We start from the raw sequence: 16295 nt of genomic DNA, 5'->3' as shown, positions 1-16295 counted from the left end.
GTCCCCTTGATGTGTTGAAAGAGGCTTGGGAGGCTCCAAATCCCAGAAAACAATGCAATGTCCTTTCATACGTACTGAAAATGAGAGATAAGCTTGAGGAGCTCCAAGAGCTGGCCAGTACTTATCTGGTTGGTATCCAACAACGTCAGAAGCAGAGTTATGACAAGGCAGCTCGAAGGAGGATTTTTCAAGAGGGACAAAAGGTTTTGCTGCTTCTTCCATCATCTGAAAACAGTCTCCTTGCCAAGTGGCAGGGACCGTATGCGATCAGTAGGAAAGTGGGTCCAGTTACCTATGAACTACACATGCCTGAGCGTCGCAAGAAGCATCAAATATTTCATGTAAATTTGTTGAAAGAATGGTTTGATCGACCGGCATCTTCGCTAGAGTGTTGGGCCCGAGCCGTGGTCGAAGAGGAGGAACCACGGGAGCTATTCTTTCCTTCTCCAGCAGGTCAACAGCCAGTTCCTGATGTGAGTCATCTTACTTCCGAACAACAGAAAGAGTTGAAAGCAATTATGCCTGCTGATCTTTTTAGCACCAAACCAGGTTGCACCAATCTCATCCAACATGAGATACGACTCCACTGTCCCAATCAAAAACCTATTAGGGACACCACCTCACGGGTTCCTGCAAAGCTGATGCCAGCATTAAAACAAGAGGTGGAGGACATGCTTGATATGGGAGTCATTGAGCCATCTAGAGGTGAGTGGTGTAGTCCAGTGGTGCTAATGCCGAAGAAAAATGACTCTAAACAGAGATTTTGTGTGGATTTCTCTAAACTCAATGCTGTTTCCGCTTTTGATGCTTATCCGATGCCAAGAGTAGAGGAACTGATTGAGCGCTTAGGGAACGCTAAGTATCTTACAACACTAGACCTTTGCAAGGGCTGCTGGCAAGTACCTTTGACTGAGTCTTCGAAAGATTTGACAACTTTTAGAGTTCCCAGCGGACTTTACCGTTTTAGAACAATGCCTTTTGGTCTGCACGGTGCACCAGCCACATTTCAGAGGTTGGTGGACGAAGTTTTGAGAAGTGCAGATGGGTACGCCGCAGCATACATTGATGACATTGTGGTGTTTAGTGAAACATGGGAGGATCATGTTGAGCACCTTTCTGATGTCTTCCAACGGATTAAGAGAGCTGGACTTGTCATAAATGCACACAAATGTCACATTGCTAAGTCTGAGGTGGAGTACTTGGGTTACGTCATCGGGGGTGGGGTCATCCGCCCTCAGGTGTCAAAGATTGAAGCTCTGAGTGCCTACCCACCTCCTACAACCAAACGAAAAGTGAAATCCTTTTTGGGTCTGGCGGGGTGGTATCGCCGCTTCATCCCCAACTTCTCTGCCAGGGCAGCGGTCCTTAGTGACCTTACTCGTAAATCCAGCCCCACAAAGGTTAAATGGACTGCCGAGTGTGATGCTGCTTTTGTTGATCTTAAAAACTGTTTGTGTAGTCAACCTGTTTTGCAGTGCCCGGATTTTACCCAGCCATTCACGTTGCAGACAGATGCTTCCGGAGAAGGACTTGGAGCAGTGTTGCTGTAGGGTGAGGGTGAGAATAAACGACCAGTGGTGTATATAAGCCGTAAGCTCTTTCCTAGGGAAATGAAATATTCCACTATTGAGAAAGAGGCACTGGCAATAAAATGGGCTTTGGATACATTAAAGTACTATCTAATGGGTGATGAGTTTGTTTTGGAGACTGACCATCGTGCATTACAATGGATGAACAGAATGAAAGACTCTAATGCTAGAATCACTAGATGGTATCTGTCCCTACAGCCATTTCGTTTCAGGATCCAGTATAGACCAGGGCATAAGAATGTAGTGGCTGATTTTCTGTCTCGTTCCATGGAGGAGTGAGTGCCTTAAGGGGGGGGGGTGACAAAGTGGAGGAGCAGTTGTAAAGCTCTCCATTTGTCCCATATGTGTTTACTTTATTTTGCACATTGTACACATTATTCTGTTTCTATGTATTTGCTATGATTTGCTATTTGTCAAGTAACATTGCTTCACTCACTATCCCGGGTTTGTTTGTGTAAGCGTTCTCTTGCCGGCAAATCAAACATTCTGCAAATTAAGACAAATACTAAGTTATGTTTCTTTATATTTTATTATGTTACAGATTAAGTCATTTGTTCATACTTACTTTGTTTGTCTTTTCAGTTTTCATGAGGGTCAGGTGTGGGGAAACGCCCGCCTGGCATTTCCTCATTTTAAAATCCTGATGATGTCACACATGACATCAGCAGGTCAAACTAAGGGGAGGGGTTTCTTTTTCCATAGAGATGCTTCCTTTTGTTTGTGTTACGGTTTAAAGGAATTTGTTGAATGTTTTTCCTTTTGTTAATATTGCCATTTAGTTGTGTAAATGTGCATATTAGATGTGTGTAGAGGTTTTGTGTTTTTAAATCATTTGTGTAGAGTTTTACATCCCTCAGTTGAGTGAGTGGTACTGGCTGGGCAATTGGAGGGAAATTGATGGCCCTATTTAAAGCTAGTCTCTACCAGATGCAAGAGAGAGGAGAGGTGAGCTGTGTTACCAGAGCCATGTTATGTTGAGTTTTGTTAATTGAATTGATTTGGGGGGAAGTTTTGTTAAGTTACATTATATTAAGTTCACTGTAAATAAATTGCTCACCTTGGAAATCTGAAATGCCTGCCTAGTCTGCTTCCCTACCACCTTCCTTGACGTTCGTGTCCGACTACCTCACAACGTCCTCCGTCTTTCGACGGCCCATACGCAGGCAAGAGCTTCTTTTTCAATTGTTGAATATTTCCTCTCGGCTGGGGACAGGGTGCGGGAACCAAAAGCAACAACCCGTTCCTCATTGTTTGAGTTCAACTGGGTCAGGACAGCTCTAAGACCATAATCTGAGGCATCCGTGGTGATGAATGTTGGCAGATTTGGGTTGAAGATTGCCAGTGCTGGACTTTTTAGTAGCATTTCCTTCAGTTTGTTGAAGCTTTCATTTGCTGTATCAGTCTATTGAAGTTCAGCCGTCTGACTTGTCCGAAGTAGCTCACGGAGTGGTTCAACCACAATTGCATAGTTTGGTAGAAATTTGCTGAACCACGAAGTCAAGCCTAAGAAGGAACGAAGAGCAGCCATGTCCTTTGGTGCAGGAGCTTTGGTGATGCTAGTCAGGTGGTCTGGGCTGGGGCTCAGGCCATCCTTAGAAATGACGTGTCCCAAGAACGGAATAGATGTCTGTCCAAATGAACTTTTGTTGAAGTTGATCTGCAGACCGGCATCCTTCAGGCGTTGGAGGACAGCCTGTAACCGTTCATCATGCTCTTCTCTGGAATGTCCATACACTATTATGTCATCCAAGTAATTCTGTACTCCTGTCTGGTCTCTTAGGACTGTTTGCATTATCTTTTGGAAGGCAGAAGGAGCTCAAGCAAGTCCAAATGGGACTCGGGTAAACTGGAAGAGTCCTTCATGGGTTATGAATGCTGTGAGGCTTCGGCTATCAGGGTGAAGAGGCAGTTGGTGATAAGCTGAACTTAAATCAATCTGGCTAAAATGTGTAGCCCCAGCCAGCTCTGCGAACAAATCCTCCATGTGAGGAAGAGGGTAACAGTCCATGATCACACTCTTGTTAGGTTCACGCAGATCCACACAAAGTCTTAAGTCTCCCTTACTTTTTCTTCCAACCATTAGAGGATTAGAAAAATTGTCCCAGCTCATGTCTGTAAAACTTTAAGTGCTGCGCCTGAACACAACCTATTGGCGTTGACTCCAGTGTTTTTTGTGGCTTGTCTTACTGCGTGTGTAATTTGAAGAGCACAAATGTTTAAATCGTTCAGCGGCATCCACTGGTTCGATGATGCCTGCTTGGAGTAGACGTTTCAATTCAGCTGACACCTCCTCACGTATGCTGAGTGGTAGACGCCGCAGTTTTTGACGAACTGGCTGTACTGTCTTGTTCACTTGAACTTTGTGGATGAACCCTTTAACAGCTCCGAGATGATGGGAAGAAGAAGAATCAATGTTATTCACCGTGCATGTTTGTTTACTGGCTAGTGATCCTCTTGCAGGATCCTCTCCTTTGTTGATGACTTTTCCAGCAATGATATCAATGTTAAGTGCTTTAATTAAGTCCAACCCCAGCAAAGGTGATCCATCTTTAACTATGAAGAATGATCCTGGCACTTTTCTGTCATTGTTTGCAACCCTCACTGAAGCCTGTAGGCAGCCAATGACAGGCAAGTCACCTTTTGCATAAGTGACAAGCTTAACTTTCGGTTCAGTCAAAGCACAGGGTGCAAAATGTTCTTTGTAGATGGCTTCTGGAAGGATAGATACTGAAGCTCCTGTATCCACAATAAACTCCAGAACCTGAGAGTTTCCCTGTGGTGTTTCAATGTTCATTTTGCATGTAATCTTATCACATGCTGCAGTCATCAGTTTGTGATCATCAACACATAAAACTGTAAACTCAGGAACAACTACTTCCCTGACCACTGCTACAGCTGATTTACAAACTCTGGCGAAGTGCCCTTTTTTGTTGCATTTATCACATTTTACTTTTGCTGCTGGACAGTTTTTATCATTAGCCAGGTGTTTCTCGGATCCACATCTGAAACAATGACGCTGTTGCTCTTTATGACTTGCCTTTTTGTGCCATTCTTTAGATGTAGGTCCCTGAGCTTGAGCTGGTCGCGCTCCTCTTTTTCCCCGAAGACGTGCGTCCTTCACCTCCACAGCTTGTACTGCAGCAGTCTGGGCCGTGGGCGCAGCAGAGAGGAGTGTAGCATTCTTGACCGCAGCCTCCACCTGACATGCAATAGTAACTGCCTTGTCCAATGTAAGGTCCTCCTCCAGCAGCAATTTATCTTTAACAACACTGAGATTAGCATTAGCAACAAGTTGATCCCGAATCATCTCACCCTCCATTATTCCAAAACCACATGGCGCAGCTAACGCTCTGAGGGCGGCAACATACTGGGTCACAGTTTCATCAGCCCGCTGAACTCGCTGTCTGAATGTGTGCCTGCATGCCACTACATTCACTTTAGGGACAAAGTGGTTTTCAAGCGCAGTCATGGCGTCAGCAAACGTTGTACCTTGATTCGGCAGTGTGTAGAACAGTCGTTGTCCCTCTGGTCCCAAGCAATGTAATAAGACGGCTCGTCGTCTTGCCTCCAGCCATGCATCTCCCGTAGCATTTATCACTAGCATGTAATTCTCAAAGAATTTGCGCCACGTCATAAACTGTATCGGCGGCTCACCCACATGTTGCAAAAAGGGCGGTGGGCTCGGTACTGAAGCGCTCATCCTCGGATTTTGGGAAGATGGCGGAGTGAGCGGTTCAACTTGAGTGGGCTCCGAGGCTTTTCTTGAAAAGAACCTCCTTTATGTCTTGACCGCAATCAAGTAAACCGGAATTAGAAGCAGACTAGTTATACTTCATTTCTAAAACTCAAAAACTTCTTCCCTGTGTTTCTCTCCGTCATTTTCGGCCACCTTCTCCGAAGCGGCGAAATGGCTAACATTAACAAAGACCATGGCTACCACCTAGCGGCTCTTCGGCAGGCGTGCGACGAAGAAGATATTGAATGGATGGAACAGCAGTATGACTTATCACAAGACAAACCGCAAGCTGATCGTCACCACACACCGGTTAAAAGTCCAAATCCTAAAAAAATGAAGGCTAACGAATCACAGACACAAAACGAAGTTTCGAACACAGTTCTCCTCAACGCTATCCAAAAACTGGTATGTAAATTCGACACCCAAAGTGAACATTTAAAGAGTTATGAATTCCAGCTGCAAGAAAACACCGACGCTGTAAGAAAAGTAAAGGAGTCCGTGGATGCTAATACGGAAGCTGTTAAATCTGTGGTGGAAGATGTGAAACGTATTAAAACGCAGATGGCGACGCTGAAAAAAGAAAACGAGGCTCTTCGTGAAATGTGTCTGGAGCATGCTAGATACAAACGGAGATGGTCTTTGCTGCTAACTGGCGTTCCCGAGAGGGAATTCCTGCGAACGCCGAGCAGCTGTACAACACAGTGGATACAGTGCATCAGCTGGGTCAGAAGGGACGAGTCGGTGACAAACCCAGGCTGATCGTCATACAGTTTGCCATGAGAACTGTTCGAGACCTAGTGTGGAAGATGTCCAAGGAGGCGAAGTTCTGCAAGGAGATGAAGATTCGGTTTAGAGAGGACTTTTGTAAGGAAGACAGCGAAGCCCACAAACGTCTGTGGCCAAGGGTGGAGGAGGCAAGGAGCAGAGGGCTCAAAGCTTTCCTGAAGAAAGGATATGCTGTCATCGATGGTCGTCAAATCAAAGAATGAAAGAACTTTATAACGACCTAGATATGAAGGTATAACTGTTCAACTAAATTTAAGCCGGTAACTTGCTCAATGGTCCTTAAATTTGACTGGGTTTATTAGTTAATAGGAGGTAAAACGTTCCATTGCCCTACTCTAGTTATTAAAGCACTCTCAAGCTTTATTCAATGGTTCTTTCAATATTTTCTTTAAATGTTCGAGGTTTAAGAAATAACATAAAGCGTAAAGCGGTTTTTCTTTTTTGTAAGGAACAGCCTAACACTAATTGTTTTTTTTTTTCAAGAGACACACAGTAGTAAAGATGATCATATGTTTTGGAGAAAGCAGTGGGGAAGCGGTGATATTTATTTATCTCATTGTACCTATCATTCAGCAGGAGTGGCTATTTTTCTACATCGTTTTAATGGAAGAGTTATTGATCATAAAGGTGATAAGGAAGGTCATTGGTTAATGGTTAACATAGAGCTGGATGATACTAAGTACATTTTAGTAAATGTTTATGGGTTCAACAATAGAGCTAAAAATCGGAAATTAATTTCTGATTTGAAAAAAATTATAGAAGAATGGAAGATCATTTATTCAATTGAAAAAGTCGTTGTTGCAGGTGACTTTAATATGGTACCAGATGAAAAACAGGATAGATTTCCAACTAAATATGACTCTTCTCATTTTAACCAAATAATAATGGATTTCTCCTGCAACCTCAACCTAATCGATATCTGGCTTAAGTTAAACCCAGAAAAACTGCATTACACCTGGAGTAATTCTGAGCGCTCTCAACGCTCAAGACTAGATTATTGCTTAATAACTGGTAGTCTTTTCCCCCTATCATCCAACTGTAAGATTCTCCACTCCCCTGTTACTGACCATTGTGCCATAACACTTTCAATCTCCCCGGATAATAGATCATCAGGACCGAAGAATTCTCACTGGAAGTTTAACAGTAACCTCTTAAGAAGCTCATCTTTTTGTATAAAAATTAAATCCTTAATAGGAGAGGTAAAAGCAATGGAGGATTTTTCTTCTACTAGTAAATGGGAATGGTTGAAGTTTAATGTCAGAAAAATTGCCAGTGAAGAAGGAAAATTAATGGCTATTAAAAGGAGAAAGAAACAGGCTGAAATTACCGCGAAAATAAGTTCATTGTGTAATTTATAGTGCTGTCAAAATTATCGCGTTAATTGTTAAGATCAATGCGAAATGTTTAACGCGTTAAAAAAATGTAACGCTGATTTTTTTTTTTTATCAATTTCCTGTAATCTAAGACCTTTAAACGCATGAGCACCTCGGGGGGGGGGGGCAACAGTGTGCTATGCTGGCGTTTGGCCTGACAGAAATGATTAGAAGAAGAAGAAGTGACACCATGCTGCTATTTAGCTAACACACGTAAGCATGGACGAGGGTGGACTTTTGGGTGGAAAGTTTCTCTTTAAGAAATTGCCTGATGGCTTGTTGGACAAAACGAGAGTAAGATGCACAATTTGCAAAGCTGAATTCAAGTACCACAGAAGCAGTTCATCACTGGCGTATCACCTGAGAGCAAAACACCCAACTGAATCCACCTCTACGGGACCTCGCCAGTCTACGCTTCAGGAGTATGGTGCTCGTGGACGAATAACAAAAAATGTGAGAGAAAAATTAACCAATTCCTTGGTTGTTTGGATAGCTAAAAACTGCCGACCAGTTAGCATAGTAGAAGATGATGGACTGAGAGAAGTCATTCGCGCTGCATCAGGAGATGAGTGTTACAATCTGCCCTCGAGAGGAACCATTGTGTCGAGACTGCACACTTTGTATGGGGACCAGAGGGCTCAGCAGTGCAGCAAGCTTGTGCAAGTAAGGAACATCGCTCTCACCGGAGACCACTGGACTTCGGTGAACAATGATAATTACTTGGGGGTCATGGCGCATTTTATTGATAACGACTGGACTATGCAATCGTTTGCACTAACAGTGAGTAAAACTGAAGAGAGACACTATGCTGAGGCGTGTGCTGACCATTTTCTGAATGTTGCAAACGAATGGGAAATCAAGAACAAGGTAACCACGCTTGGCACCGACAGTGCTCGTAACATGGTTGCAGCCGCCAGACTACTTCCATTTGAACACATGCCCTGCATGGCCCACATTCTGCAAAGAACGGTCACAGTTTCTCTTAATGACAGCGCATTTGAAAGGGCTCTGGCCAAATGTCGCAAGATTGTTGGACATTTTAAGCATAGTCCAGCAAACGCTCAGGAATTAAAGGCACAGCAAGCTGCACATGGACATCAAACAGAACCGCTTGTTCAGGACGTTCCAACAAGATGGAACTCCACCCTAGAGATGATCAAGCGGATCCAGAGAAACAAATCTGGGCTGACCACCATCCTGACTCAACAAAACAGCAAGGTGACCATGTTGACTGACCAGGAGCTTGACAGACTGCAAAAGCTGGAGGAACTACTTGAACCTTGCAGGTAAATCATTTTGTTTCTCATGATTGTGTGTCTATCTTTGTGTTCTAGCTTTGTTTTCAAGTATGTTCTCCACCTCCACCTCTCTGTGTATTTTCATATGTGGTATTTATGTTTGTCTCTGTGTGATTAATAGAAAAATACAGACTTGATCTTTCTATTACAGATATGTTACCGAACTGCTGGGGGGGAGAGCGGTATGTCTCCTGTTCCATGGTGTTGCCAGCCTTGTGTCATTTGTTCAGGATTATGGAGCCCTCAGATGATGACCCAGTCTATGTTTTGAGGTTTAAGAAGGTTTTTACCACAGACCTAGCTCAGCGGAGGGACAGCAGCAATCTCACATGGCTGAAGATCGCTACTGCCCTTGATCCCAGGTTTAAAGACCTTAAATGCCTTTCCAAAGATGAAAGAAGAGAGGTGTGGGCATCAGTACATGACCTTCTGATGGCAGAGACGGATGCACACCAACCATCTGCTCAGACAACACAGGAACCCTCACCAAAGAAGAGCAAGATGTCCATCTCCTTGCTGGGTTCTCCTGATTCAGATACAGAGGAAGAGGAAGATGCTATAGACTGCTGTCTGAATCTGTACAAAGCAGAGCCCAAAATTGACATAGGAGAGTGTCCACTACAGTGGTGGTTAAAGAGAGAAGGAGCACATGCCAGGCTGGCACCTATTGCACGCAAGTACCTGTCAACCCCTGCGACCACAGTGCCTTGTGAGAGATTATTCTCACTCTCAGGTCACATCATTCAAAAGAAGCGTGCTTCTTTGTCATCAGACAATGTAAACAGAATAGTCTGCCTCAGTAACTGGCTGAGTGCAAAGAAGGACTAAGCCAGATTGCTCCTTTAAAGTGAAAAATGTTCAACATTCCGGGTTTTCAGCTGTGTCTTTTTGTGTTTTAAATACTGAGTTTTGTGCACCCTTTATTGTTATATTCACTTTAACCTGTAGGCCTGGGTTCGGTCACTGTTGATGGCCTTAAAGGTGTTTTGTAAGTTTTCACTGTGTTAAAGATTGATGAAAACTATTAAAATTCTCTTTGAATTTCAGCATACATTCTTTGTGTTTATTCTGCATTTACTTCATTGTGTTGCATAAATGTCTGTTACAATCTTAAAATATAAAGTTGAAAAAATGTAATTGGAGCCAGGCTATTAATCAAGTAATTGCGATTAATCGCAATTAATAACAGAAAATTGTGAGATTAGTTAGTTATTTTTTTTAATCTATTGACAGCACTAATATATTTATATATGTATATGTATGTATATATATGTATATGTATATATGTATATGTATATGTGTATATATATATGTATATAGATAGATATCGGTTAAACAAATATATATATATCATATATTTATATATGATATATTTATATAATTATATATAAATAATATATAATATATATATATATATATATATATATATATATATATATATATATATATATATATATATATATATATATATATATATATATATGTATGTATGAAGGTTAAACAATTGAAAATATGTTAAATATGTTGTGCATATATTGCACAAAGACAAATATTAAAACAATGTTCTTACACTAAAGTTAAAAATAAAGATTTTAAGGCACATCACTCAAACACAAAAATCCTCACCTTCGACAGCTTCCTGTCAGTAGGGTGTGGTTGTTTACATGTACATGATCCCGGAAGGCTCTAGGAAGGGACTAAGTAAATATCCAAAATAGAGTGTATTTGAATGCTGCTGCTTTGCTTCGGATTTAAATGACTTTGGGAAGCCAGGCTAGAGCTATCCATCAATTTAGTTGGGACATAGATGGCAGGTTTTGAATGGAACTCTGAATCACCACTGGTGTCTTTTCAGACTTGATATAGAGGGATCATAACCAGAGTGAATTTCAAAGCTTCCCTGCTAACATCTACCAAGGTAAGTGCTGCTGTACAAACAGGTCTGATGAATGAATGGCAGAGACTTAAATTTATAAAGAGATGAAGAGAAAACATTGTGATATCCACGTAAGTTGTGGACTTTATCAGTTGGGCTGATTTCAGTTTTAATCTGCTGAAGCTGTATATTAAAAGCAGTTTAGCTTCCTGAGACTAGCATGTATTCATGTACAACTCATTCTCTAATTTTTCTTTAGTCATTTGAGAGCAATTTCCTAAAACAATTATGGTGAAGTGAGTTTACTTCTAGCTTCTTTAAAATATAGAACAATAGTCTGTCATAGTGTCAAGTGACTAAAAAGCACTAAAACAACCATCTGAGTCTTAGATTAACACATTACTTCTTTGTCTGATTTTGATTTTGTTGTAATGTTTTGAACTGACTGACAGCTAACAGTAGTAACATTTATAGCTGACAAAATATGTAGTGAGCAAAGTGGTAATAAACACAGCTCAACTGAAAGAGAACTGAATTGGTTTAACTCCTGTTTTCATGTCAGTGATTGAAAACCATGATTAATTACACTGTCACATAGATATAGGAACAAGTATAGATAAAAAAAATAATTAAAAAAGGTAGCTTATTAAAGAAGTATTCCTGTATAAACTGGACCACAGTCACTGTAGTGTCTGAAAGTACTTGGTGTCATAACAGCTTTTTTAAAGGCAGGCAGGAATGGACCCAAAATCCAAACTAAACTGAAAACACAGCTTTATTGCTGGAATTATTAATTATAAACTAAAACTGGGAAAACACTTTAAACTAAACAGTAGTGGTGTGCGATACTCATATTTTGGTATCGATCCGATACCAAGTAAATACGGGCAAGTATCGCTGATACCAATACCGATACCGATACTTTTCAATAAATAAGGTGGATGCGTCATTGAATTGCTAAATCGTAATTATTTTTCATGACCTTCAGTGTTTTTATGTGATGTTTCCTTTTTTATTCATAAATAGTTAAAACCCAGGATATAATTAGGACAAAGTTTATAATTAAATTAAAAAAATGCTTTATTATTGTGGCGGGTTGTGGTCTGCGTTGCCACTACAGGTGAGATGGACTCACATTCACGGCATCTACTATCATGCCTCGCCGGCTAAAAACCTGTGAGCTGCTTGTGCTGTTGTTGCTTTTTGTGGTGATGTGTACGGCTGGCAGCAGGAGAGCTGCAGCCGTTGAATGTACTGTTACAGCAACCGTGTGATTACTGTAAGGGTGGACAGTGCATGGCTCGGGGTGAGCAGGAGGCTGGCGCGCCAGCGGGACCTGCCAAGCTGGAGACGGAGGTCGAGGTGCGCGGGGTCCTGCCACGCCCGAGGGCGGCGTGCTGTCTGCTCCAGCCTCCTCCAACAGAAGCCACCGGCATGCTGCATGGTCCTCCGTGCCGTCTGCCTGCCCAGCTGCCGTGAGCCCCGGCTCACTTCCACGCCTGCTGCTCCGCCACTGCTTGCCACATGGGTGGCCACCAGACCAGCTCCGGGGCTTCCGCTGGAGGCGCGGGCGACCGCCAGAGTGGACACTTCCCCGTCGCTGGGCTGGGACATGGGGCGCCGATGGTCCGGGCCGATTCCCTCGCCTGCTTGCGGAGTGGGGAGTAGGTTCGGCTGGATGGCTCCCCGGACTGAAGCGGGCGATGGGGGTATGTGGGTGGGGGGGCGTGTTCTGCGATGCCGCTGCAGGTGTGGTGGTGGTGATGTGTATGGCTGGCAGCGGGAGAGCTGCAGCCGTTGAATGTACTGTTACAGCAACTGTGTGATTACTGTAAGAATAAATGATGCTGCGAAGCATGAAAATGCCATCGGGTCTGCCATGGTGGCGATCTTTTCTTTTTCTTTTTTTAAATCTTAAGTGCACGCAAACCACTAAACAAATTAAAACAAATACTGTTGATAAACTATAATACAAAAATTACAATTAAAATTCTCAACAACAAAAACAACTGGTAAAAATATAATTAATATGTAAACAACTTAACAACCCCCAAAGTGTCTAAATGACGTCACGTGACAGCGCAGCACCAAAACATAAGAGGGGGGGAAGGGGGAGCAAAGTGTGCCTGCTCTTCGCTGACACAGGAGCAGCGAGACCAGCGACCTGGGTGTTTCGTCTTTGCCGAAAGCACAGCATTGTAAACAAGCACAACTCAAAGTAAAAAATCGATCTCACCAGGCAAGTATCGATCCGATACCGATGCCGACTTGGTATCGATACTATCGATATTTGGATCGATCCGCCCACCACTACTAAACAGACAGACTAGCAGAAAACACAGCATTCAGGGAGATCACGACAACCAGCAGAGGAAGAGGCAGACATTAAAAGCACAAGGCAAACGAAGGAATAGACCATAGGTGGGAACACTGCTGAACATAGTCTAACTTACGAGACGGGGAACCAAGACAGATCATGACACTTAATTGCTAAAGAGTTATTACATCTACATTTTTGAAACAGCCGTTTATAGAGGAATTAACCTGAAATAGCCAAAATGCTATTTATGTCATCAAAGATCCATTTAGACTGGTCTACACTCTTAATGCTCTTTAAACATCAAAATAAACTAAAACTCAATACGCTGGGTACAATGACCCAGGAACGTGACAAAGGGATCATACATTAAGACACTGAACACAGTGTATGCTCTCCCAAAGAAGAACAAAAAGCAATAGCTATCTCACTATTTAGTTTGATCTCACTCGCACTCTTATTGTTAGGATCCCTGGGTCATCGACCCAGTGGTTTGTGTTTTGGTTCTTTGAGTTTGTTATTTCATTATATTCTAGTTTTGCTTTTTGGGTTTTTGGATTATTCTTAGTTTAGGTTCTCTGGGTGGGTTCTGTTAGAGTTTTAGTGTTCTGGTTTTCTGTCTGTGATTCTGAGTTGCTGTCTCCCCTGTTTGCTGTATCCCCACGTCCAGTCAGTGTCTGTCTGCCCTGGTCCCACGTCTTTGTTCCCTTTGTTATAATGCCTGCCTGTGAGTCTGTGTTATGTTTCCTGTCTTACTTTGAAAGTCCATGTCCCATGTTAGTGTATCTGGTTTTGCTCTCCTTGTCTCGTTAGTCCTGATTTGCCCCAGCTGTGTTTCCCTCCTGTTGCCCATTCCCTGATTGCTCCCTCTGTGTATTTAAGCCCTTTGTTTTCCTGTGCTCTCTGTCGCGATCTACCGTTTACTATGCTGTGTGTTTCTGTCTGCTTGCCTGAGTTTATTTTGCACTTTGGAAGTTTGTTACTTTGAGTTCAGCATTAAAGCTGTTTTTTGAGTTCACCTTTTTGCCTCCGAGAGTCTGCACTTTGGGTCCTCCTTACCACCACTCCTGCCTGCACACAGCCTTAACCTAACACTTATTTTGTAAATGTCATTACAACAATTCATTTAAATTGGTTTTTCTATTGTTTTGTGTTCTTTTCTTTTTAAATAATAGGACATTTTATTTATATGATTTCACTTGAAATTTGAAATGTTTTATTGATTTCTATAAACACACAAGCACCTATATCTGTGCAATTTACTCTAGTTGTGTTTAATGAAGGGTTTATTGTTCCCAGCATTTATCAGTAGAGCATTATGTGGACACAGCAGACGCTGCTCTTACTCACTATAAAGTTTTTGCTCTGTGTCCTGTCTGTGCAGGCTTTTTGTCCAGTTTTCTCCTGTGAAAAAAACAATGAGGAAACACGTTGCCCTCCTGCTCATTCTTTTCCCCGTGTGTGGACATCTGCTGGACATCAAATTTTATAATGACCCTTACAAGTATACCTGGGCAGAGGCAGAAGCATTCTGCAGGGAGAACCACACTGACTTGGTCCGAGTGAGAACTGCAGAAGAAAATAAAGCTTTACAGTACTCTGGATGGATCGGTTTGTCCCGGAAGGATGCAACAAGTCCATGGAAATGGTCCAGAGGAGGCGAAATAGCCATATTCACACCGTGGGATGGCGGTAAATTCCGATACTATGTTTTTTACTCCTTAGATATTACCTGGCTTACAAGATCAAACTTACTGGTAATTATACCAAACTCATTTGCATTGTGACCTGAAATCGATTTGAGACATTTTGAGCATTCAACAATTTAAGTGGTGAGAAAGGATCAGATTTACAGTGTGGAGCAGTGTTTTCCACCACAGTGTTGACTGTACTGAGTTTCATGATGTCTCAAACCAACTCTTTCAGCTGCAACTTCAGCAAGGAGGGTTTGTTAAACACATAAACACTGTACTGGTAAAATGATTTGATACTGAATCTAGATAAAAATAGACCTTTAGAAAATCTCTGAAATCCATCCCAGTCTTTTTTCTCTATTGTGCTTCGACTTCTTGCAGCACCAAAAAATGATGAAAACTGTGTGAACAGAAAAAGCGACGGAAAATGGGAAAGCAAGAAGTGTGATGAAAAAATAAACTTCCTATGTTATGAGGAAGAGCTGATTCTGGTGAAGGAGAATAAAACATGGGAGGAGGCATTAGGACACTGCAGGTCTCTGGATGGAGTGGTCACAGAAGATCCAGCCTCTTCATACTGGAACCACCGCCATGACTTGGTTACCCTGATCACTCCAAATGACTACACCACTGCACAAAAGACCGCACAAGAGGCTACCACTGATGAGGTCGGGCAGTTTTCTGCATGCATTTGTGTTGGTGAAAGACTCATAATCGTACTTATTGTAACTTTGTTTGTTTCTCTTTGTTTACTGTTGGCAGGTGTGGACAGGCCTGTGTAACCTGGCTGGTGAGTGGCTGTGGGTGGGTGGAGAAGAAATGCAATATGAGGATATCCCAAAATGCCCAACCGAGGGCCTCTGTGGCGTCCTCAAGAAGAACGGTACTGCACCCTACGGCATAAGAAACTGCCGGCAGAAAAGGAACTTTATCTGTTCCAAAATTAATTAAGTACTGTACTTAAGTAAAAATTTGATATATCTGTACTTAACTTTCCATCTTATGACACTTAGATACATGTGTGTCAAAGTAAACAGGAGAAATAATCCAAAGCAGACTCCACAGACAAGCAGGATTAAATAAAAATGAACCGTTATTCAGGTTCATGAGTGAGTCCAAAATTAGAAATTCCAAGAACCTGGGAACATGACCAACACTTTACACTACCAGCCAAAAGTTTTTGAGTTAGAGTAATCGTACCTTCATTCATGATGTATGTTACAAAGATATCAGTCAATATAGTCAGTACATTGAAAAGGTGAGAAATAGTGATGGAAGTGTTTTCATACTGTTAGATTATACGATGACAGTAGATTAATGTAAACCAGAAAAATCATATATAATGTCTTGCTATATGTGTTACTTTCCTAATGTAGTTGTGTGACATGTCAAGTAAATGCTGGACTATAAATAATTTAAAAGTTGTCTCAAGTCAATAAAGATATTAAAGAGTAATGTGCAGTTAAGCAATTATTTTTGTCTTTATAAGCAGTGGTGAGGGAACCATATGGTAACTTTCACTGCTATGAGGCTTTTTTTGCATCCTAAAACAGGCCATGTTGTATTCCTTCTGGAAAGACAATGTTTTACAGAATTCGAGTAAAAGTAAAATTTGGTTTTGGATCC

The 16295-nt window shown here is 42.0% G+C and overlaps 3 protein-coding genes across 6 annotated transcripts in view; 2 read left to right on the top strand and 1 right to left on the bottom strand.

The window, feature by feature from the left end:
* Positions 1-16295, top strand: part of LOC109201565 (macrophage mannose receptor 1-like) — a 37262-nt gene extending 20967 nt beyond the window's left edge. The window contains exons 2-5 of one of the 4 annotated variants that reach the window (XM_025903460.1): positions 10649-10700; positions 14360-14667; positions 15051-15337; positions 15432-16295. In XM_025903460.1, coding sequence (XP_025759245.1) covers positions 14394-14667; positions 15051-15337; positions 15432-15620 — 750 coding nt within the window. In that variant the 5' untranslated portion in view covers positions 10649-10700; positions 14360-14393 and the 3' untranslated portion in view covers positions 15621-16295. Of the gene's footprint in view, positions 1-10511; positions 10701-13870; positions 14668-15050; positions 15338-15431 lie in introns of those variants that run through there. The other 3 variants (XM_025903459.1, XM_019357334.2, XM_025903458.1) reach the window with 3 other exon arrangements.
* LOC112843921 (uncharacterized) lies at positions 2992-5295 on the bottom strand. Its single transcript, XM_025903276.1, has 3 exons — positions 5079-5295; positions 3829-4858; positions 2992-3384 (listed from the first exon to the last, which is right to left on the bottom strand). Exons 1-3 carry the CDS (start codon positions 5162-5164, stop codon positions 2992-2994), a joined length of 1509 nt encoding a protein of 502 aa, XP_025759061.1. The 5' UTR covers positions 5165-5295.
* Positions 7579-9828, top strand: LOC109201558 (zinc finger BED domain-containing protein 1-like). Its single transcript, XM_019357322.2, has 2 exons — positions 7579-8770; positions 8934-9828. The coding sequence occupies exons 1-2, from the start codon at positions 7704-7706 to the stop codon at positions 9031-9033; spliced, it is 1167 nt and encodes a 388-aa protein (XP_019212867.1). The 5' UTR covers positions 7579-7703; the 3' UTR covers positions 9034-9828.

The sequence above is a fragment of the Oreochromis niloticus genome, linkage group LG23 (assembly GCF_001858045.2).
Source record: "Oreochromis niloticus isolate F11D_XX linkage group LG23, O_niloticus_UMD_NMBU, whole genome shotgun sequence".
NCBI classification, from domain to species: domain Eukaryota; kingdom Metazoa; phylum Chordata; class Actinopteri; order Cichliformes; family Cichlidae; genus Oreochromis; species Oreochromis niloticus.
The sequence above is the reverse complement of the archived record's forward strand: the minus strand, read 5'-3'. Positions and strand labels throughout refer to the sequence as shown.

Bases quoted from the DNA above. Each gene is read 5' to 3' on its own strand.
- LOC112843921 (XM_025903276.1), bottom strand. From the start codon at position 5,164: ATGGCTGGAGGCAAGACGACGAGCCGTCTTATTACATTGCTTGGGACC. The intron at 4,859-5,078 runs GTACAACGTTTG...TGCTAATCTCAG, and splicing joins CTACACACTGCCGAATCAAG to TGTTGTTAAAGATAAATTGC. The intron at 3,385-3,828 runs GTGGATGCCGCT...GCCTTCCAAAAG, and splicing joins AAGCAGGCATCATCGAACCA to ATAATGCAAACAGTCCTAAG.
- LOC109201558 (XM_019357322.2), top strand. From the start codon at position 7,704: ATGGACGAGGGTGGACTTTTGGGTGGAAAGTTTCTCTTTAAGAAATTG. The intron at 8,771-8,933 runs GTAAATCATTTT...TTTCTATTACAG, and splicing joins GAACTACTTGAACCTTGCAG to ATATGTTACCGAACTGCTGG.